Consider the following 23,520-nt stretch of genomic DNA (forward strand, 5'->3'; position numbering starts at 1 on the left):
GTCCATTTGGGACACACTGAGTTTCAGGTGTCTATGAGACACCCAGCTGGAGATGTTCAGTAGACCTGGGAATGATCCCTCTACAGACAAGGATGTTGGATGGACCTCCCCACCCCTCTGGTGTATAACAAAAGGAGCTGACCCAAAAAACCAGGATGACACAGACTCTGTTTATTAAACTGTCTGGGATGTAAGGAAAAGAGATCTGAGTGAGAATGTTGTCATTTAAACAGCAAACATTGGTAAACACGATGTTTCTGTAGTTACAGTAGAAGAGTGGCTGTGGAAGGAACAGTTTGAGGCCCAATTTCTCCATGAGGGGTAAGATGCCAAATAGCAAAGCCTCCACTTGAGTATAAGGGGTAAATAAAATGGTGTTTTCCCAGGACACACCTGAGTGTGCACTACTTCAGTAATGAAGGATGACATTTCAGCTACTTAATAAATATTCCTATGGCCAACAAGGGTTCTACACATCTCAATTCAGCTGTTTTTTTCCTTCCTTTCGCAATTTTCACCCTATAACTTGAGAGAGGGGTGCTGGACAGGCTTTTGTAGAAGAGAGACACAGATAATTCTGTGTGTGTCTGGGGGGGGGGGGAGTGGGTTTTTCTGATCCAGATTCCAGAATTGGGGGCCCTTGCTGCCCCCTAGTGGAGACAAAAGACTTGCATTTCCCAATTAGACGGAGCACCTTCCCCCAAAGCTGCAATATTGGTCCATGTTTACAAACTGTTCTGGGCTGCCGAGATTTCCATATCACAAAACCACCCTTCCATGCTCCAGACCAGTACCTCCCTTAAGCTGAAATACCCTGCCCTCAATAATCCCAACCTAGTAACAGATGAAGTGCCTTGCTTACAATTTGGTCAAGTTACAACTTAGAAATGAAGCCACTCAACTCCATTGGCAGCTTCTTGGATCTGAGTTTCTATGCAAAGACTCTGACCTTGGATACTTCAGTTTGAGTGAATCATAAATATATGACATATACATATATCAGGATAATATAGCAGTATACAGCAAATCATATATCTTTATCTAAATTTTTAAAAAAATCAAACAACCTCAAAAAAGTAAAAATACTATCAAATTAAATTCCTACCCACTCATCCACAAGCAAAAATAATTTCCATTAAAGACCAAGGCATAATCTGTTAGAGATGCCAAGCAAAAGTGATGTTTTAAGCATTCCTTAATCCAGGAAGACTGTGTTGGTCAAACCCCTTGCTGGAAGTGCATCTCCAACATCCAAGAGAGTTCACCCATCCAAATCCATTGCAAATACTTAGGCTCCCAGCAGGAGCTGAAAACAGGAAAACAAAAATCACCTCCAGGTCCAGGGATAGGAAGTGGGAGGCCTTCTTTTTCACTGGTCCCAAAGGGTAATCATCTTTGCAAGGGAATAATATTGCAGCTGAAATATAAAATAAAAGGAGATTCAGGTTTATGCTTTGCACCACTAAAAAAATCTAGATGGTCAAAAGATATAAATAGGCAGTTCTTAGATGAAGAAATTAAAGCTTTCTGTAGTCAAGAAAAAAATGCTCTAAACATTATTGGAGAAATGCAAATTAAAAAACTCTAAGGTACCATATCTCACCCCTATCAGATTGACTAATATGGCAAAAAAGGGAAAATGAACAATGTTGGAGAGGATGTGAGAAGTTGTGGACTGATTCAACCATTCTGGAGAGATCTGGAACTACATCCAAAGGGCAATAACACTGCATTGTCTTTGATCCAACAATACTTCTACTAGGTCTGTATCCCAAAGAGATCATGAGAAAGGGTAAAAAACACCCATGTTCAAAAATATTCATAGCAGCTCTTTGTAGTGGCAAAGAATTGGAAATTGAGGGTATGCCTATCCATTGGGGAATGGCTGAACAAATTATGGTACATGAATATGATGGAATACTATTGTTCCATAAGAAATCACAAATAGGTAGACTTCAGAAAAGCCTGAAAAGACTTGTATGAACTGATGTTGCTGAGTGAAGTAAGCAGAACTAGGAGAACATGTTCGCATTAATAGCAACATTGTGTGATGATCAACTATGATGGTCTAGCTCTTCTCAGCAGTACAATAATTGAAGAGAATTCTAAAGGACTGGTGATATAAAATACCATCCACATCCAGAAAACAGACGATGAGTCTGACCAAAGTATACTGTTTTCACTTTTTAAAATGTTTTATGTATTATGGTTTTTTCCCCTCATGGGTTTTCCCCCTTTTGTTCTGATTAATATGGAAATATGTTTAACATAGTTTATACATATATAACCTATATTAGATTATTCGATGTTAAAGGGAGAGAGGGAGAAAAATATGGAATTCAAAACCTTACAAAAAATGATTGTTGAAAACTATTTTTGTAGGCAATTAGAAAAAAAAAATGACATAATTAAAAAAAAAAAAGAAAACCCAGAAGATGCTCTCCTACTTCTTTTGCTTAAATCTTTGATTCTTAAAGCATATGCTCAGAGAACAATCCTGCTTTCTAAAACCAGAATGAAGTGAACAGTGAGAGGCAGGATGGCACAGTGGATAGGACCTGGACTAAGCTGAAATACTGGCTCTTGCAATTAGGTAGCATAGGTATCTGATCATAGAAAAATCTTTTCAATTTGATGAATCTATTTCATCTGTAAAATACCTGTAGAACATATCTCAGAAGGTAAAGGCTTCAATGAGTTGATATAGTAAAAGCACTTTGAAATCCTTAATATGCTATATAAATATTAGCTAGTCTTATTATGGCTGACATTGGAGTCAAGTTTACAGCTTGAGGAAGGGTTTAATGATTCAACAAGCAGCTGCTATGTGTCATAACTGGACAAGAATCTAAACTGTCTAACATAAGAGCATGCTTCCTTTCCAGCTGTCCATCACGGGAAGGGCTAAACTAACCATGACCCCTGAATGTGATGGAGGTTCAGCACTGCAATGTAAGAAAAGAGGAATAAAGAGGCAGCTAGGTGGCAGAGGACAGAGCACTGACCCTGGAGTCAAGAGGACCCTGGAGTCAAGAGGACCTGAGTTCAAATTTGGCCTCAAGACAGTTAATATTTGATTAGCTATATGACCTTGGGCAAGTCACTTAACCTCAAATAAAGAAAATTTTTTTTAAAAAAGAGGAATATAAAGAATGCAGAGCCCCTTCAAGGAAGGAAGCAAAACCAGGAAAATGACATTCACAATAATTTCAGCAATGTGATCGATGGAAGGCACAATCACAAACAGCTGAAAGTGAATGTGGTGAATGTATAAAAAGCCAACACATGAAATGGTCTCTAAAGAGATAAAATGATGATATTCATTCTAGCTTCCTCATCCAGACTGGGGGCTGCGGTTGTGGGACACTATACAATGTAAGACTTTTTTCCATATAAGCATCAGTTTTTCTAATTTCTTCCTCTTTTAAAAATTCTTTGGTTCTCTAGAAATGGAGAAGGGTACAGGGGAAATTTTAGACAATGTAAAAACAAAAGGGTCACAATGGAAATTGATTTTTTTTAAAAAAAAGAACAAGCTTGGCCCCAAAGAAGGTTGATAAGAAGAGCTCTTCCTTCCCTTGCTCCTTGGAAGAGGTCAGTGTGCACAGGTGAAAAGCATGCAAAGTCAGATTTTTTTTTTTTTTGATGTGCTGATTCCTGCTGCTGATTTTTCCCCCTTTTTTAAAAAAAAAAAGTATTTATTGCCATGATGGCTTTTTGAGAAGCAGAAGAAGCAGGAGGGATATTGGGAAAACCCAGGCATTAAAAACAAAGAAATTAACAAAAACACCCACAATCTGCATTGATGACTACACTTGATGAGTACACAATGTGACCAGAAAGAAGAAACTGATGCTGAATGCCACTTTAATGACCAAGTCTGGCCTCAGAAGAGTGGAGAAAATGTACCCCCTTTTTTGAGGGGTAGAAGGTGGAGAACATTGGAGGCATGGCCATACTTTGGTTTGGAACTTTGAGTGTATTTTTCAGATTTAGTTAAACTGATATTAATTTGCTGAACTACATTATTCCCCCTCAATCTCTTTTTTATTATGAGAGGTGACTTACTGAGGAGAGAAAATTAGGAGGAAATATTTGGAAATGAAAGTGATACAAAAGCAAGAAAAAAACAACAGGAGTTAAAAAAAAAAAGTCCACTACTTTTCCAAATCCCCATCTTACCCCAGCAGTCCTTTCCCTGACCAGCGTGCTGGGACAAGTCGGAGCTGGAGTCTCTCCCCTCTCCGGAGCACAGTCACATTCAACGGATGCTAAAAGACAAAGAAAAGTTCAATTAGAAGAAGCGTCCTACAATCAAGTTCTGGTCATGATCTTGCCAAGGCCATGCCACCCTGCTTAAACTGGGACAGAAAGGCTGGGCTGAGGGTAAAGTCCAAGGGATTCTGGGCCTGACCCAACCATCCCACAGAACTCTGAAGAGCAGTCTCGAGCAGCTCTTCCCTTTCTCTCAGGGAGAAGACGCTTGGTCTGAAGGAAACCAAATTCCCAGTCATTAGGCAGGAGGAGAGATGATGATAAACAGAGCACTATCAAGTGGTACCCCACCCCACCCCAGTGGAGGATGTTCTTGAGATTTTTATCACCCCCATCAAGGACCAAGATGGGGGATCCAAGGTCTGTCCTTTAGGACTTTGGTTTGGGATGGAATAACAAGGGACTTTCAGCAAGAAAGAAAGGACTTTTCAACAAGTCAACTTGAGGGCTTTTTTCTCTCTAATTAAGAGACTTCACTGCTGTGTTATGCTAGAACCTTTGACCGATCAGAAGAATTCATGGAACTGTGGAATTGGACATTTAGAACTTAAATATTTCTGAAAGTCATCTAATCCAAAGTCTTCATTTTAACAGATGGGGAAACTGAGCCCCAGTGAGGTTAAATGATATAAGGTCACACAGGTTAGTAAGTGGAAGAGCTGGGATTTGAAGCCAGGTCCTCCGATTCCAAAGCTAGCATTTGTCTGGGTATTCCCAGAAGTCATTTTAAGATCTGCAGAAGGCCCTGGAGACCAAGGGAGCACCTACATCCACTGCCATTCAACTCAGGAGCCCATTTTCAGCACCTGCTGCATTTGAGTTATGGTGGCAAGGGGCTGAGAACATGCTGAAGCAGAGCTTCCCTTGGGCATCTTGGGCATGTGGGGCCATGTTCAGAGTGAGAGAAGAGAGGACATAACCACCAGACTCACCCCTTCGCTGTGCTGGACCACTGTGCCAATGTTCTGCAGATTCTGGAAGTTGTGGGCATTTACCGAACCAAACTCCAAGATTTCATCACCCACTTGTAGACCCTAGAAAGATGAGAACAAAACCATGTGAGAGATTTTCACAAGACTTCAGTTGTTAATTAACAGTATTATGTTATAAAGGAGTAAACAATCAGAGAGAGGATCACAGATTTGGAGCTGGAAGGGATCTCAGTCAAGAGTGATAGAGGATACTGAATCCCAGACAAGAGTGATGAGTGCAGGCTCCCAAAGGTAGGAATGAATGGGCTGGCAAGGCGTGGGATAGGCTCCAAAGTCAGGATGCTTTCTTCTGCAGGAGCCAGGGTGGCAAAGGAGATGAGGAAGAAGCATCATTGGGAAGTGCTGGTGACACTTTTTAAAAGTATCAATAAAATCCTTTAAAAATCCAGTGATCATTGCCAGCAAGAGCTGCAAAGGAAAGAGACTATTTTTCCTAAAGGAAATAATACTGAAGATTAGAAATAAACAATTTTGACATTTCCTTCTGCTGGTTCCACAACAGACATGGTAAGAACATCACTAACAAGTTTCTGTTACTTGTGACACTTCTGGGTACCCTCTGGGAGTCATCTAACTAAAAGTACATTCTGAAATGGAAAGGATGGCTATCACTGGGCCTGCATGGGGTGTCTGGAGTAACGAAAACCACCGGTTCTCACAGGAATGTAGGCTGTCCTGCTTCAGGAGCCCACAACACTTAAATGGACTACTGAGGGTGTTCCAGAGAAATCCAACTCAAAGGAAAAAAACAATCATCAATGATCTGTCTTATCATTCCATCCCCACCACCATCAAGATAATCAGGGAAGACTCGCTCCCTTTTTCAGGTGAAAAAGCACTGAGAAGATGTGGGTTTGGCTGAGAGTCCCCCAGGTCTGTGGACAGCAAAAAGGCCAAGCCTGGAGTGCAGAACTGCTGGCCACAGGCTGAGTCCAGCCCCATCTCCCTTCCCACTCTGACTTTGGTGCTCATGGACCGGCAGCAGCTGCCAACTTACTGCATTGTTGGCAGGAGAGCCTGGGCTGATGCTGTTCACTCTGGCAAAGGGCTGAGGGGGCCTCTGGTTTGGGTCCAGGCTGGGGCCCGGGCTCTGTCTCAAGGCCTCGTGCTGGGCCTCGGCTGCATCCCTCGCTTGCTTCTCCTTCCCTCTGGCGTGGAGCTGGTGCAAGGCCTCTTCTACCTGCTTCATTAGGGCTTTGTGGTCATTCTGTAGACCTAGAAGGGAAACTCTGAGTTAAAAAGTAAGAAAGTCATGCCCCCAAACCAAGGCCACATCCATCTTTAAGCCCATTCTTACTCCAGTAGTTCCTTCAACACATTTCCCTTCACGAGAAAAAGATGTGCCCCCTCACCTCCCCAAACCGTCCTGCACAATGATGGGCCAGGCCTGGCGTTTTAGTGGGCTCTCTCACTGTGAAGTTGAATTTTCATAAGCAGGAACTTCACAGCAAAATCATAAGCTGGATTGAGAGCTGTAAGGGACTCACCCCTTGTTTTTTACTGAGAAGAAAACTGAGGCTCAGAGCACTTAAGTTATTTCTGCATTTATCACGACCATTTGACCAGAAAGTTGAACTGAGGCCCAAAGGTATTAACTGGGATTTCAGATCTGAACTTCTGTTCATGGCAGACCGGTCCCACTCCTCTGTACTCACAAATAATGTTGTGTCTTGCTGTACGAACTTGATACACATCAACATCAGATCGAGGATATCCTTCAATGTCAACCAGGGGTTCATTCATCCCAACTCCTTTTTGCTGTGGAGAAGAAAGGAGGGGAATAGATGTCAATTATATAAATGCACTATATTCTCTCTTACTTGTACCTCCAAGGGTTAAATAAGAATACTTAAAAGGGAATGCATAAAGTGAAAGCTATTGACTTCATAAGAAATTAAAACATAAAACAGTAAGTTAAAAGAATAAAAACATAGAAGCAAATGTGAACTATCTCACTGGAAAAACAAGTTACTTGGAAAAGAGATCAAAGATAGACCATTTAAGACTTATTGGTCTAAAAGAATTGGAAATTGAGTGAATGTTCATCAATTGGGGAATGGCTTAATAAACTCTGGTATATGTATTGTTCTATTAGAAACCAGGAGGGATGGGAATTCAGGGAAGCCTGGAAGTATTTGTATGAACTAATGCTGAGTGAGATAAGCAGAACCAGAAAAACACTGTACACCCTAACAGCAACATGAGGGTGATGATCAACCTTAATGGACTTGCTCATTCTATCAGTGCAACAATCAGGCACAATTTGGGGGTATCTGTGATGGAGAATACCATCTGTATCCAGAGAAAGAATTGTGGAATTTGAACAAAGACCAAAGACTATTACCTTTAATTTGGGGGGGGGGGGAACCATTATCTTATTATGTAATTTTGCTATCTCTTATACTTTATGTTTCTTCCTTAAGGATATGATTTCTCTCTCATCACATTCAACTTAGATCAATGTATACCATGGAAACACTGTGAAGACTAACAGACTGCCTTCTGTTGGGGGGGGAGGGGGAAGTGAGGTTAGGGGGTAATTGTAAAATTCAAAATAAATAATTCATTTAAAAAAAAAGGGAATGCATAGTTTGAGTTAGGACAAAGAATCTTTACCCAGTACCTAAGGACAAATGCTTCAGAAAGGTAGGCAACCTAGTTCAAGAAAAGAATCCTGTATTTAGAGCACTGTACCTGAGTGTAAATCTAGATTCTAGCATGTACAACCTGTGTGTTGTTGGGCAAGTAATTTACCCTGTTGGTATCTTCATTTCCTCATCTGTAAAATAAAAGGGTTGGGCTCGCTAGCCTGTAAGAGTCTTTGCAACTCTAGATCACCCTGGCCAGGACTTCAAGCACCAGGCTGTACAGACAGCTGGTGCATGCTCAACAGTTTGTTTCAGGGTGTACTCCCCAACCTTTCTATCTTTTTGCATTTTATCTCCAGGCAATGGAGGAGAGAGCATGGAAACATCTATGAACAAATAAGCTAGGTGATAAATTGGAGATAACCTATAGAGGGAAGACACATTAAAGAGGATCAGGAAAAGTTTCTTGTGGCTGTTCATTCATTTTTTAGTCATGTCCAACTCTTCATGACCCTATTTGGGGTCATGGTCTTGGTAAAAATACTGGAATGGTTTGCCACTTTCTATTCCAGTTCATTCTATAGATGAAGAAACTGAAACAGGGTTAATTGACTGGACCAGGGTCACACAACTACTAAGTGTTGTTGTCAGATTGGAACCCAGGTCTTCCTGGTGCCACTGCATCATTTAGCTGTCCTATCCCTTCAGGTCTCTAATAGAAGATGGGATTTCGACTGAGACCTAAAGGAAGGCAGGGGAGTCAGACCCCAAGCAGTATTTGTTCCTGATCTATATTTTCTGGGTCCAGTTGCTGTATTCTTCAAGGATCTCAGGAGCCTTTAGAGGCAGAAATAGGCAAACATTCAGTGTTCTCCAAGTGGTCTGATCTAAGGCAAAGTCAGATGGATGTCTTCCTCATCTAAGCTTTGCTAGATCCCAACCTTACAACTGCAGACTTGCCCCTGGTGGACCAGCCAGTTACCTGAAAAGCTCTGCAAGACTGGAACAATCCTGGCCTTGTTATAACTCCTAGGCTGGGTTAACCAGCTGCTGGGCCAGCCCAGCAGTATCAGATGAATCCCCAACCTGGGATGGGTCAGAGCCACACCATGCTCCTCAGTTCTGTTCATGCTGCTTATACCCTGGCTTCAGGCTCAGCCAATGAAGGATCGCTCTCAGTCTGTGACTTAGCCCCAAGGTTGGCTCTCACTCCTTCCTGTTCCTTGTGAGGCCCATAGCTTCAGACCCTATCTGGCCTGGCTCTGCTCAGTGTCCTCCACAAGCTCACAGGCCTCTGGCCATTGTCCTAGGCTCCCTGGGGTTTCCCTTGGATTCCCAATACCTACTTAGTCTGAAGGTCTTCCTTGACCTTTACTGGGAAAACTGTGGAAAAGACCTGTATTATATTGCATCTTCCTACGCTGCACCTTTAATGAGCTTCCCTTCCTCTCTAAATCTTTCACATGTACAATTTTGAACATGCCACTTCTTTGCTTGAAAACTTCCCTGGGCTTCTATTGCCTCAGAAAAAAATATAAATTCCTCAGTCTGGGGTTTAAGGCTTTCCCCATCTGAGTTCAAAACAACTTTTTCCAGACCAATTTCACATCACTACTCCTCACAAACTCTATTCAAAACAAGTTAGACTAACAGTTGTTCCCTATATTCTATAAACATTCTGTAAACATGTCCCTCCCTTGGTCTTCCCACTGAGTTATCCCCAAGGTTGTGAGTGGAATATTCCCAATAAAACCATTTCAGGGTTAATATTCCTAGTGAAGTCCTCTCAGGGTTAAGAAATATTAAAGAAAGAACAAACTATTATTCTTAAACTATTTCTAGAAGAAATCCCCTTGTATTCTAAGCAGGTGGCTCACTCTTTGATAAGACTATTTTTACTGACTACCAGAAGGATGGTAGACTTCTTCCCATGAGAAAAACCTTGCATTCCAAAGAAGCTCAGAAGCCTTCTCTTGTTTGATGATAGACTGTTCCCAGACCTTGTGTTACAAGACAATTTACATTACTTCAATAAGATAGTTATAATCCTGAAGGTTATTCTCACCATCTGGATGATGGGGTAATATTTTACAAAAACTTTTCATTCTTTTCTTTGTTGCTGAGGTAGATTTTCACAAGTAGAATGAAACTCTGAAGATGAACCAATGAGCCAACAGAGAGGGACTATGGGGAGGAGGAAAGGATCACGTTAGGCCACATAATCTTGCTTGACTGTCAATTTGGGGCAGCTCCTTGATCTTCACTACCTTTGTGAGACTTGGAGTGTGCCCTTTTCTCAAGAAAAGTCAAAATAAATTTTTTTGCTCAGAGGAGTCTCTCTTTTTTTTTTTTTTAGTTTTTGTAAGGCAATGGGGTTAAGTGGCTTGCCCAAGGCCACACAGCTAGGTAATTATTAAGTGTCTGAGGCCGGATTTGAACTCAGATATTCCTAACTCCAGGGCTGGTGCTCTATCCACTGAGCCACCTAGCCGCCCCTCTATATTTTTTTTAAAGTAGATTTTTATCCCACACAATTGGTATATACTCCTACCTCAGCTCTACTTCTAGAATCCTTGACTTCCTTTGAGGATAAACTTGGGGCCCTTCCCTTCCCTCCCTTCCCCCATATAGGTTACAAGTACTCTTTTTCCTCTTCAAATGTCTAAGTATCAAACTTATCTTTGTACTATTGTGAGTTAAATTTAACAAAAAGGTTTTAAACCAGGTACATTACTCTGAGCAAGATACTTTATTCATAGGGCACAAAATGTGACAATAAGATGGATCAATGGCTGCCTCAGTTTCCAACCAAAGATCTCAAACAAAAGAAAAGCTCCCCTTTTATAGGTTTTTGGGAGTACAGAACAAAGAACATAACAGAGTAGGGGTTGAGGGAAATATATTTGGTTACATAGCTTAAGAGTGGAGAATAAGATTGGCTGAAGTTGGAAATGAGGGCCCTCTTTCCCTTTTATGACTAAGAAAAAATTTATTGTTTGAGTCTATTTGCAAAACTAAAGATAATGACCCAGACTTCTTTAGAAAGCAAACCAATCATCCCTACAGCTTAGTGGTTCAGAGATGTTAGGCCCAATTCTCTTATGACAAGTGACATCCCCCAAGGTCAGCAGAAATCCTTGAGGTAAGAATAGAACAGTCATTAGCAAGAGAAATGAATTTATAAGCTTAACCTATTATAGATCAGCTGAATTCTGAATTAAGTTTAAGGACTTAGGTAGTTCAGGTCAAAATCAATTACAGGATAAAATCAATTAATTATAAATAGGATCAATAAAAATGGTTCAGAATCAACCTAATTTTCTCAATGCACTCTCCTCCTCTTTGTCCACAGTAGAAAACAAACTTTATGAATTAAATTGCTGAACTCAGTGTGAATATGAGCTAATACGCACTTCTCTAATAAGCACTTCTCTGGGATATTCTGGAATTTACTCTCCCCCTAGCTCCAAAGGGTAAACACCTTGGTAAAATAGACAAGAGGGATATCCCTAAAGAAAAGAAAACTTGAAATTTTACTCTTCTGAAAAACAAGTGACTTTTTAAGTCTAAAACTTTTTAAAACCCTCCTTCCTACTTAACACATAAAAAATAAAAACCTACCGCTCTGCATATCCAAAAATGAATCTCCTCTGAGCAGAGAAAGGAGGCCTTTTTCTTAGGCTCATTTTATTTTAGCTTTTCCCCTTTCAAATCTGTGTTCAAAATCCATTTTTCCCTACCAGATCAAACACCATGCCCCTGACTTTCCCAACTGCTTCTCAACTCTCCTAGGCTACACACATTTTACTAAATGGACTTAATCTTCAAATTAATTAATAATCATTAATTTCCTACCTCCTCAAGAACACAAACTTTTCTGTCTCCCTCTAGCAGTTGGCAGTGTCCTTTTCAAGGAGGTACACATTGATAATGAGGTTGGCACACACATTGCCAGAGCTAGCTAAGTGTTTGGGAGGCTTTGAAAGAAAGTGTGGGAAAGAAGAGGTATTAGACTGATAATATTTATCCTTCACTTTCAAAGAGGACCACAACATCAAGATGTGAGATATGATGACAAATCCATTAATTGGATTTGAGTAAGGGGAGGGGCTGTGCTAAGTCACCAGCCTCACTTTCTTCTCCAGAGCCATCTGGGGCTAAAATATGAATTAGGACATCTGGAGATGGCCCTGGATGTGAGGTAACTGGGATTAAGTGATTTGCCTAAGGTCATATAGCTAGTAAGTGGCAAATGTCTGAGGCTGGATTCAAACTCCCATCCTCCTGACTCCCAAGGCCAGTGCTCTATCCATTGTGCCATCTAGTTGCCCTGGTATTAAACTGACTACCAAACTGAAGGTCTACAGAGCCATTGTGCTGACCTCATTGCTAGATGCCTGTGAAACCCAGTGTACCAATGCCATGTCAGGAAACAGAATCATTTCTATTTCAAATGTCTTAAGAAAATTCTGAAGATCACCTGGAAGGAGAAGATACCAGACACTGAGGTCCTTTCTCAAGCTAAAATGCCTAGTATTCTAACATTAATTACTACAGGGAGGGCAACTACCATGGGCTGGACGCGTTGTTACAATGCCAAACCACACATTTCAAAAAAACTATTCTATGGAGAACTCCTACAGGGCAAGTGCTCACAAGGGGGTCAAAAGAAGTGATCCTGGGACACCCTGAAGGTCTCATCGAAGGACTTTAGAACCGATTTTCTAGTCAGGGAGACTCTGGCTCAGCATGGTGTGCCCTCATCAGTGAGGAGGCTGCCCTCTATGAGGAAGGCAGAATGGAAGCAGCTCAAAGGAAACGTGACATCTGTAAGTTTAGAGGATCCTCCCCAGGTGTTCAAGGACTATTTGTGCCCAACCTGTGGCAGAGCATTCCGAAGCTTATATTGGACTGATCAGCCACAGGACACACTGTCTTTTGTCTCAAACATGGTGATGTCATTTTGGTCTTCTTCCATAACAAAGGACAAGAACCAACCAACCAACTCCACCCTACAAAGAAGAGTAAATCAATGCATCCCCAAGAAAGGCTAAGTACTGCCTAGTATTGAGGAGGAGGTTCTCAAGACCAAAGGGAACCTGGACAGAGTTGGGGACGTAAGTTGAATTGCCAGACTGATCAGACTTCTGGATCTGGGTTCCAGAAGCACTCTTTCAGTCACTGGCAAACAGAAGAGAAAAATTTTTAGAAGCAACTCCAGATTTCAAGAATTAGTAGCTCCTAATATGTAGAGCACAGTAAACCAAAAGAGGTGAAAAGATAGTCCCTGCCTTCAAGGAGCTCATGTGGCACAATGATATAATCTAATGGAAGGGACAGCATGCAGACAAATCTATACAAACAAGTTATGTCTGGGACAAAGGAAATAATGAATAGAGAGAGGCACTAGAAGTAAAACTTAAAAGAAGGGGCAGCTAGGTGGCACAGTGGATAGAGCACCAGCCCTGGAGTCAGGAGTACCTGAGTTCAAATCTGACTTGAGAAACTTAACAATTACCTAGCTGTGGGGCAAGCCTCTTAACCCCATTTGCCTTGCAAAAACCTAAAAAACAAAACAAAACAACTTAAAATACAGAATTTCAGTTGAGACTTAAAAGCTGCCAAGGTAGTAAAAAGTTGGAATAGAGGAGAGAGGGCAATCTAAACATGGAAGACAGTCAAAGAAAATACCCAGAGGCAAAAGAGGGAGGGTCTTGTTTGGGGAACAGCCAAGAGGCTGGCATCACTGGACAGAAGAATACATAGGTGTTGGGAAGTAAGACATAAGACAGGAAAGACAGGAGGAGGCTAGGAAATGAAGGGCTTTGAAGGCCAGAGTATTTCACATGTGATCCTGGAGGTACTAAGGAGTCCCTGGAGTTTAGTGAGTAGAGGAGTGTGTTTAGACCTGTGCTTTACCACAGTGGCTGAATGGAGAATGGACTGCAGTGGGAAGAGGCACAGTCCAGGCACAAGGTGATGAGGACCTGCATCAGGATGGGGGCAGGAAATTAAATTAGCTCTGCGGTACCACCTCACACCTCTCAGACTGGCCAATATGACCAGAAAGGACAATGTTCAATGTTGGAAGGGATGTGGGAAATCTGGGACACTATTACATTGTTGGTGGAGCTGTGAACTCATCCAACCTTTCTGGAGAACAATTTGGAACTATGCCCAAAGGGCAACAAAAATGAGCATACACTTTGATCCAGCAATACCACTAGGTCTATACCCTGAAGAGGTGATGAAAAAGGGTAAAAACATCACTTGTACAAAAATACTCATAGCAGTCCTGTTTGTGGTGGCAAAGAATTGGAAATGGAGTGAATGCCCATCAATTGGGGAATGGCAGAGCAAACTGTGGTATATGTATGTCATGGAACATCATTGTTCTATTAGATTTCAGAGAAACCTGGAAAGACTTGTATGAACTGATGTTGAGTGAGATGAGCAGAACCAGAAGAACATTGTACACCCTAACAGCAACATGGGGGTGATGATCAACCTTGATGTACTCACTCATTCCATCAATGCAATAATAAGGGACATTTTTAGAGTACCTGCGATAGAACACAGCATCTGTATCCAGAGAAAGAGCTGTGGAGCTTAAACAAAGACCAAAGTCTATTACCCTCAATTTTTTTTTATGTACAACATTTTGCTATCTCTAATATTTTATTTTCTCCTCAAGGATATGATTTCTCTCTCAACATATTCAATTTCAATCAATGTATAGTATGGAACAGACTGCCTTCTGTGGAGGGAGGGGGGGAAAGAAGGGAAGATGGGGGAAAAGTATAAAATTCAAAACCTTACAAAAATGATAGGTAGAAACTACTATTGTATATCATTGGAAAACTAATAAAATATTAAAAATAAAATAAAACAAAACAAAAAAAGGATAGGGGCAAGGTCAGAGGAGAGAAGGGATGTATTCAGGAGATGTTGCAATGGTGAGATTGACAGGCCTGGGCAACGGCTTGGATGGGGGGGAGGGGGACAGTGAGAGACAGGGAGGAATTAACAGGATGATACCCTAGGTGGAGGGAGCATGAGGGAGGAAGGCAAGGTAGGAGGTGGGGAAGGTTTAGGGAGAAAGATAATGAGATAATGTGTGGCCATTTCAGATGCCTGCTGGACATCTATCATAAAGGTCTGAAAGGCAACTGGAGATGGGAGATTAGAGGTCAACAGAGAGACTGGGACAAAAAAGGTCTATTTGAGAATTGTTAGTAATTAATTCCATGGAAGCTGATGAGATCACCAAGTCAGGTACAGGGAGAGGAGTAGGAAGCCTAAAATATTCCCTTCCATCCAGAATGACAGGATCTCAGAGGAGTAAAGAAGAGAACACCTAAATCTAATCCCTTCCTGAACAGAAAAAGACCAGTGGTCTCAACTTTAGCGATTAGAGAGAGAAAATATTCCCCAACTGCCCCCCCCAACCCCTGCTTTTGCCCATTCTACTTCTGGACAACTCTGATAGGAAACACCCTCCTTATCAAGCCAAAAATCTGTCTCTTGGTAACATACCCACTCTTGGTCCCAGCACCTCTCAAGGCAGTTCTTTAGAATCAAGGACTATCCTTGGAAGAGTCACTCTGAAGTCTGAGTAACATAATACAGTAGTAACAAAAATACTCCCTCATATTTCCATGATAATTATGGTTTACAAAGCACTTTCCTTACAACAACCTTAGGAGGTAAACTGCCAAGGATTAAGGAATCCCTGAATTTAGAGCTGGAAGGGTCCAATGAGGAAAAACCAGTCCAGTGGTGGTCTAGGACTTGTCCAAGGCTAAGCAGCTCCAAAGGGGAAGCTTGCCACCCCCAGATCCCCTCTAACTGGCTGTCTTCTTGGAAATACCACCTGTCATACAGCAGGCTGGGGGAGAGAAGTCGGGATACAGCCAGGAACAACAAAACTGCTCTGGAAGCTACATCAGCCTCTTTTCTCACATACACTGCACAGTGCCAAACAACTCATAACTCGTGCTGATAGCATATACACTTTGTCAAGCATATTTCTTCTCCAAATCCTCAAGTAAAGCTACTGACGATCTGAGAAATTTAACGGATTTACAGAGGAAATTGCAGCTACTAAATAAGCCAAGATTGTAAAGCAGCTGTCCTGCCTCCAGGGCCAGGGCTTTTCATTTCTCACAATAACCCAATGCTTTTTAATTGCCTTTCTCAGGGGGCAGGAAACCTGAGGACAGAGGCTTGCTCGGTCCCCGGCAAGAGGGAGCCTAAAACATTAAGAGATGGGCAGGTGTGTAGTGAGAGGGATCACAGAATGTTGCATTTTTGGGGTGACTCTCCCCTCTCTGAAATGCAGTGGTACCATCTGGAAACCAAGGATAACAATTCCACCACTACTACCAGTCAAAGAGTTGGGAAGAAAGCATTTGTACAACTTTGAAGTGATGTAAGGATGGGAACTTCATCCAGTGAGTGGCTGTATTGGAAGGAAAATAGCTCTGAGGTCATAAGAACAGGGACTAAGCCTAGGGTCCCACAGTCATTACCAGAGTGTGACCTTGAGCAAGTCCTCCATCTCTCTTATAATGAGGAGGTACAAGAAGATTAGATGGTTCTGACAATGAATCTACTAGCTACAGACTCGTAAATGGAATAAATAGCAGGGAGTTAGGAGCCCTGCTGGGGTGGCTGGGCAACTCTGAAGAGACATAGAGGTGTGGGACAATAGGAAAAAGAGCTGAGTATGTGAAATTCAGTTCATTTCAACAAAAGTGTATTAAATACCTATCGATATAGGGACACTCTGAAGGTTTCCCTTAAATACTTTGGAATTAATTGTGCAGCATGGGAGATCCAGGCACAGGTCTGTTGAGCATGGCCTGCCCTCATCTGAGAGGGTGCTGGCACAGGATCACTCATCATGGTGTGCCCTCATCAGAGGGCTTGGCACAGGACCACCCAGCATGGCCTGCCCTCATCAGAGAGGGTGCTGTGCTCCACGAAAAAGGCAGAACTGAAGCAGCTCAAAAGAAACGTGAAATGTGTAAGTTTAGAATAAGCACCCCAAGAGTTCACATCAGCTTTTGTTGCCCGACCTGTGGTAGAGCTTGTGTTGGTCTGACCAGCCGCAGCTGGACACGCTGTACATACCTCTGACAGCGGTTTTGGTTTTCTTCAATAAAGGATGCACCTGGAGTCAGGAGGACCTGAGTTCAAGTCCAGCCTCAGACACTTAATAATGACCTAGCCGTGTGGCCTTGGGCAAGTCACTTAACCCCATTGCCTTGCAAAAAATAAAAAAATAAAAAAATAACAAGGGATGAGGCCCAACCAACTAAGCACCTACTAAGTTCCAGGCCAGTGCTTGGAGAGGAGAACATCCACACAAAACAAGCCTTGCCAATAAAAGAACTTCTTTAGTCTGCCAAAGGATGTAGTTGACTACATATACATGGTAAGAAAACGCCAGAATGAGAAGGAAACGTTACGAGGAAAAGCCCTGAAATGCCTATTGTAAAGGCAGGCCGGCAAGGCAGAGATAAGCAGGCTGGAGGCCGGGTCTCCGGGGCCTCACTCGTGCGAGGGCACGACAGCGGGCATGGGTGAGGCTGGCAGGCCGGGCTATACGGCAGGTTTGCGAGGCCGTGGGCAGGGCGCGCTCCTCAAGGCCAGGAGGGGCGATCTGAGGAGGGCCCGGAGGTCCTGCTGGGAGGGCCGGGGGCTGCGGGGGGCGGCGCGGCGGGGCGGCCCCGGAGACAGGCCCGATGCAGGAGGCCCAGGGGAAGGGAGCTGGCGGCGCCCTCATCCGCGCCCGGGCCGGGGGGCTCCGGGCCGGCAAACGTCGGGGCGGGCGGGGGTCTCGCACACAGAGCCTCGGGGCTGGGGGGCGGCAGCGGGAAGGTCAAGGCCGGGGGGCCGGTACCCGGATGAGGCCCTGAGGCCGCCCCCCCCCCCCCCGGCCGCACTCACATCCTCCAGCACGTCGTAGTAGGCCTTGATCTGCGCCTCGATCTCATCCTTCCGCCGCACCAGCTCCTGCACGTCGCTGATGGTCACCGGGGCCGGCCGGGGCCTCGACGGCGACGCCCCCTCGTCCCCCGAGTTCCTCCTCTCGGACATCCCTGAACCGGCGCGAGCGGCGCAGCGTCACGGGGCAGCCGCGGCGACGGCGGCCCTCGGCGGCCAAAGCTCCTCCGTCCGCCACCGGGGCGGGCGGAGCGGCAAGGGGGAGGGGCTCGAGAGGGAGCCGGGGCAGGGCGGCGGAGGGGGCGGGGCGGCGGGGCGGGGCCGCGCGCGGGAGGAGCCGGGTAACTCCGCCCCTTCCGGAAAGCCAGGGGCCGCGGCGTCTCGTTCGGCCTCCGTCCTTCCGGTTTAAAACACTCTTCTTGGGGCGGCTGGGTGCTGCAGTGCATGAAGCACCGGCCCTGGTTCAAATCCGACCTCAGACACTTAATAATGACCTAGCTGTGTGGCCTTGGGCAAGTCAATTAACCCTATTGCCTTGCAAAAAAAAAGAAACAAAAACCTGAAAAAAAAAAGATTAATTACACAGGATCCTTTCTTTCATTCTCTCCTTTTAATTACACAGGATCCTTTCTTTCATTCTCTCCTCTTAATTACACAGGATCCTTTCTTTCATTCTCTCCTCTTAATTACACAGGATCCTTTCTTTCATTCTCTCCTCTTAATTACACAGGATCCTTTCTTTCATTCTCTCCTCTTAATTACACAGGATCCTTTCTTTCTTTCTTTCTTTCTTTCTTTCTTTCTTTCTTTCTTTCTTTCTTTCTTTCTTTCTTTCTTTCTCCTCTTAATTACACAGGATCCTTTCTTTCTTTCTCTCCTTTTAATTACACAGGATCCTTTCTTTCTCTCTCCTTTTAATTACACAGGATCCTTTCTTTCTCTCTCCTTTTAATTACACAGGATCCTTTCTTTCTTTCTTTCTCTCTCCTTTTAATTACACAGGATCCTTTCTTTCTTTCTCCTTTTAATTACACAGGACCCTTTCTTTCTCTCTCCTTTTAATTACACAGGATCCTTTCTTTCTTTCTCCTTTTAATTAACACAGGATCCTTTCTTTTTCTTTCTTTCTCTCCTTTTAATTACACAGGATCCTTTCTTTCTTTTTCTTTCTCTCCTTTTAATTACACAGGTTTCTTTCTTTCTCCTTTTAATTACACAGGATCCTTTCTTTCTTTCTTTTTTCTTTCTTTCTCTCCTTTTAATTACACAGGATCCTTTCTTTCTTTTTCTTTCTCTCCTTTTAATTACACAGGTTTCTTTCTTTCTCCTTTTAATTACACAGGATCCTTTCTTTCTTTCTTTTTTCTTTCTTTCTCTCCTTTTAATTACACAGGATCCTTTCTTTTTCTTTCTCTCTCTCCTTTTAATTACACAGGATCCTTTCTTTCTTTCTTTCTTTCTTTCTTTTTCTTTCTCTCTCCTTTCAATTACACAGGATCCCTTTCTTTCTTTCTTTCTCTCTCCTTTCAATTACACAGGATCCTTTCTTTCTCTCTCCTTTTAATTACACAGGATCCTTTCTTTCTTTTTCTTTCTTTCTCTCTCCTTTTAATTACACAGGATCCTTTCTTTCTTTCTTTCTCTCTCCTTTTAATTACACAGGACCCTTTCTTTCTTTTTCTTTCTTTCTCCTTTTAATTACACAGGATACTTTCTTTCTCTCTCCTTTTAATTACACAGGATCGTTTCTTTCTTTCTTTCTTTCTTTCTTTCTTTCTTTCTTTCTCTCTCTCTCCTTTTAATTACACAGAATCCTTTCTTTCTTTCTTTCTTTTTCTTTCTTTCTCTCTCCTTTTAATTACACAGGATCGTTTCTTTCCTTTCTTTCGTTTCTTTCTTTCTTTCTTTCTCTCTCTCTCCTTTTAATTACACAGAATCCTTTCTTTCTTTCTTTTTCTTTCTTTCTCTCTCCTTTCAATTACACAGGATCCTTTCTTTCTTTTTCTTTCTTTCTCTCTCCTTTTAATTACACAGGATCCTTTCTTTCTTTCTTTCTCTCTCCTTTTAATTACACAGGACCCTTTCTTTCTTTTTCTTTCTTTCTCTCTCCTTTTAATTACACAGGATCCTTTCTTTCTTTCTTTCTCTCTCCTTTTAATTACACAGGACCCTTTCTTTCTTTTTCTTTCTTTCTCCTTTTAATTACACAGGATACTTTCTTTCTCTCTCCTTTTAATTACACAGGATCGTTTCTTTCTTTCTTTCTTTCTTTCTTTTTCTTTCTTTCTTTCTTTCTCTCTCTCTCCTTTTAATTACACAGAATCCTTTCTTTCTTTCTTTCTTTCTTTCTTTCTTTCCTTTCTTAGTTTTTTCAAGTCATTGGGGTTAAGTGACTTGCCCAAGGCCACACAGCTAGGTAATTATTAAGTGTCTGAGGCCGGATTTGAACTCAGATCCTCCTGACTCCAGGGCTGGTGCTCTATCCACTGTGCCACCTAGCCACCCCCTTATTCCTTGTTTCTTTAAGGGGAAGTAATATAACATCACATTAAGGGACTACAATTTGTTTACTTGGGCTTCCATTTGATAGATAAGTTTCTCCTACCACAAAAAAATCTTGCTATGATTATTTTAATATGGAGCTTTTCCTTCTGTCTTTAACTTTATTGGATTTCTGCCAGCTATGGGATTGATGGGTCAAAGAATATTAATATTTCACATTTTTCGTATAGCTGAGTCATAGATTTGGACCTTGAAGAGATTTTAAACATCACCTAGCTCATTCTCCACTCATTTCACATAAAAAAATAAACAAATAGTATTTTATTTTTTCCAATTCCATATAAAGACAATTTTCAACATTCATTTTTTATAAGATTTTGAGTTCCAAATTTTTTTCTTCCCCTCCCTCCAAAGAGGGCAAGCAATCTGATGCTATATATGCACAATCACATAAAACATAATCCCACATTAGTAATGATGTGAAAGAAGAAACAGAACAAAAGAAAAAAAGTGGAAATAGTATGCTTCAATCTGAATTAATACTCCATTAGTTCTTTTTCCTACTTATTTTATATAGGAAAAAAAATCTGTCAAATGCAAATGCCTTGAAAATATATCCTGTAAGCAATGATCAAGGGAACGGTTTCAGAAAAACCTGGGGAGGTTTAACTAGTACTGGTAATAGTTAAAATAAAAAGAACCAGAACAGTGTTTACATTGACAACAATATGGTAAAGACAAACAGCTTTGAAACTTAATGACTGATCCATAAGCCACAACAACTCCAAAGGATTCTAGAAATAATGTTATCTAACTCCAGATAGAGAAATGATGGATGCAGATTGAAACATTTTTTTTCTTTTATTTTTCTACTCCTTTACCCCGCCCCCAACAAGAAATATATTTTGCATGACAGTATATATGTATAAATGAATATTGTTTTTCTTGTTTTCTCAGTGGCTAGAAGGGGAGCTGGAGGGAGGGAAAGAATATGAAAAGGAAAAAGAAAGACTTAAGAATGTTGATCAGTGTAATAATCAACCACATTTCAGAGGACTGAAATATGCAATGTTCTGGAATCAGTTTGAGCTAACTTTGGAGAAGCAATTGTTAAATTTCCAGAATAAGCATTTACATATTGGTGGAAACTAGAACACTTAGAAATAAAAATTTGATTTATGGAATTGCTAATTGTTTAGACTTAGGAAAGTGATAGAGAAAATAATAATGAAGATTAAAATTTAAAGTGTGTAAGGAGATTATTTTTTTCTCTCTCCCCCAACCCAGTTGTTAAACATTTATCAGGGCACCTTGGCATGCTTCCCACCTCCTGGTAAAGGGTAAAGGCAAGTGTAGAATGAAATACGTGTGTTTTTTAGTTACAAAAATTTGTTTTGCTTGAATAAGCATGTTTATAACAAACATATTACAAAAGGCTTTGTTTTTCTTTCATTCTCCATTGAGGAGTTGAGAGGGATTTTTGCTGATTGAAAAATAATAATAATAAAAATAATAAATAAATAATAATAAAATTTAATAAAATTAAAATTAAAAAGATGATAAAAAACAAGCAAAGAGAAAATGCAATTTACCTCCCCTTTGAGGTGGGTGGAGAACAGTTAGCCCAGAAGATTTCAGTTTTGTTAAACTGATTTTTTTGATTTTTTTGATTTTTATTTATTTATTTTAGATTTTTCAAGGCAATGGGGTTAAGTGGCTTGCCCAAGGCCACACCGCTGATTATTAAGTGTCTGAGGTTGAATTTGAACCCAGGTACTCCTGACTTCAAGGCCGGTGCTCTATTCACTGCACCAACTAGCCACCCCTGAATTTTTTTATTCTTTTAAAAACTTTATTATAAGTGCTGACCGAGTTTTTGTTGATCAGTCTGTCATCTGGGTGTGACAGAGTAGGCAAGAGACAGAATGCCAGTATCTAGGTAATGGTTTATTAATTAATTACTTTCTTTGTAATGAACCAATTAACTAATCATGGGATTACTTCATTCCTTGGAGCTCTGCCTGGTTGAAGATTGGGCAGAAAATATATACATGTATTTTGGGGGCTTGAATGATCTTCCCAGGTGAAACCCACCATTCAGGACACAAGTGATTGCATCACTTGTGACCATCCAAATAGGAATACTGTGGGAATGACAAGTTAATTGTATAGCTTTGGGAGTGCAATATTATTATACTGATTCCCTTCACTTAACACAGGCAAACCCAATTTAGGGTGGGACCTGTTATGATTAAAACAAATTACTACTTTGTTTTCACTGATTCCCAGGCCCAGAGTCTGTTTGTGAAAAGGGTCTCTAGGACCTAAATTATTAATATTAAATTCATTATACATATCATATTAATCAGTATAAAAATCATGATTCTTAACACAAGGTAGTTGGGAAACAGGGAAGAAATCTAGTAAAAAGTGAAAGTGATGAAAAATAAAAAGGCATCATTAAAAAAGGATGAAAAGAATACCAAGTGCTAGAATAGAAACACTCTATTTTGTTTTTGTACCCCCAGCATCACCTACCATAGTGCCAGAAATATAATAGATATTTTAAAAGTGTTAGATGAATCAAAACTGGTGCTCAGAGAGAAGGTCACAGGGCAGAACCATAATTCAGCTCTTGTTCTCTGGCTCCAGACCCAGCATGCTAATAATGATTAAATTGTACCTGGAGATCAGAGAGGGAGAGGAAAAGAATCTCTTCTGGACTAGTTTCCTGCCAGTGATTGACTCAAACTAACTCACAATGCCCCTATGAAACAGGGTGATGAAAAAGGCATTGGATTTGGAATTGGAGACCACTCTGACCTGTATGACTCAACTTGGACCCTTATCTCTCTGAGCCTCAGTCTCTCTGTATGAAAGGTGGGGATAACAGCAATACTCCCAACCTCCAGGGGTTTGGAGATGAATACCACCAAAATAGGATGCTATTATTCCCATTTTGCAAATTAAAATATTAAGGGTTAAACCTCTGAGCAACCTACAATCCAGTGACAGTGTGGCTTGTTTCTCAAGCATGACTACATTTTCTACCTTGGGAGTATTTTCACTGGCTACTCTTCCTGTTCCTCTCTGCCTCCTGACTTCTCTGGCTTCCTTCAAAATCCCACCTTCTCCAAGAAGTCTTTCCTCATCTCCCTTAATTCTAGTGCCTTCCCTCTGATGATTATTTCAAATTTGTCATATGTGTGATA

The 23,520-nt window shown here is 41.5% G+C and overlaps 1 protein-coding gene across 1 annotated transcript; it reads right to left on the reverse strand.

The window, feature by feature from the left end:
• Nucleotides 1–151: 151 nt before the first annotated feature.
• Nucleotides 152–18,050, reverse strand: PSMD9 (proteasome 26S subunit, non-ATPase 9). The gene is made up of 6 exons (XM_074205565.1): nt 17,810–18,050; nt 6,923–7,025; nt 6,265–6,482; nt 5,208–5,309; nt 4,183–4,271; nt 152–1,417 (listed from the first exon to the last, which is right to left on the reverse strand). Exons 1-6 carry the CDS (start codon nt 17,957–17,959, stop codon nt 1,390–1,392), a joined length of 690 nt encoding a protein of 229 aa, XP_074061666.1. The 5' UTR covers nt 17,960–18,050; the 3' UTR covers nt 152–1,389.
• Between the last annotated feature and the right edge of the window lie 5,470 nt (nt 18,051–23,520).

The sequence above is a fragment of the Macrotis lagotis genome, chromosome X, assembly GCF_037893015.1.
Source record: "Macrotis lagotis isolate mMagLag1 chromosome X, bilby.v1.9.chrom.fasta, whole genome shotgun sequence".
Classification (NCBI taxonomy): domain Eukaryota; kingdom Metazoa; phylum Chordata; class Mammalia; order Peramelemorphia; family Peramelidae; genus Macrotis; species Macrotis lagotis.

Excerpts from the sequence above, each read along its gene's own strand:
- PSMD9 (XM_074205565.1), bottom strand. The coding sequence starts at position 17,959 with ATGTCCGAGAGGAGGAACTCGGGGGACGAGGGGGCGTCGCCGTCGAGG. Across the intron at positions 5,310-6,264 it reads GCTCTCCTGCCAACAATGCA|GGTCTACAAGTGGGTGATGA; the intron begins GTAAGTTGGCAG and ends TCATCTTTCTAG. Across the intron at positions 4,272-5,207 it reads TGGTCCAGCACAGCGAAGGG|CATCCGTTGAATGTGACTGT; the intron begins GTGAGTCTGGTG and ends TTTGTCTTTTAG.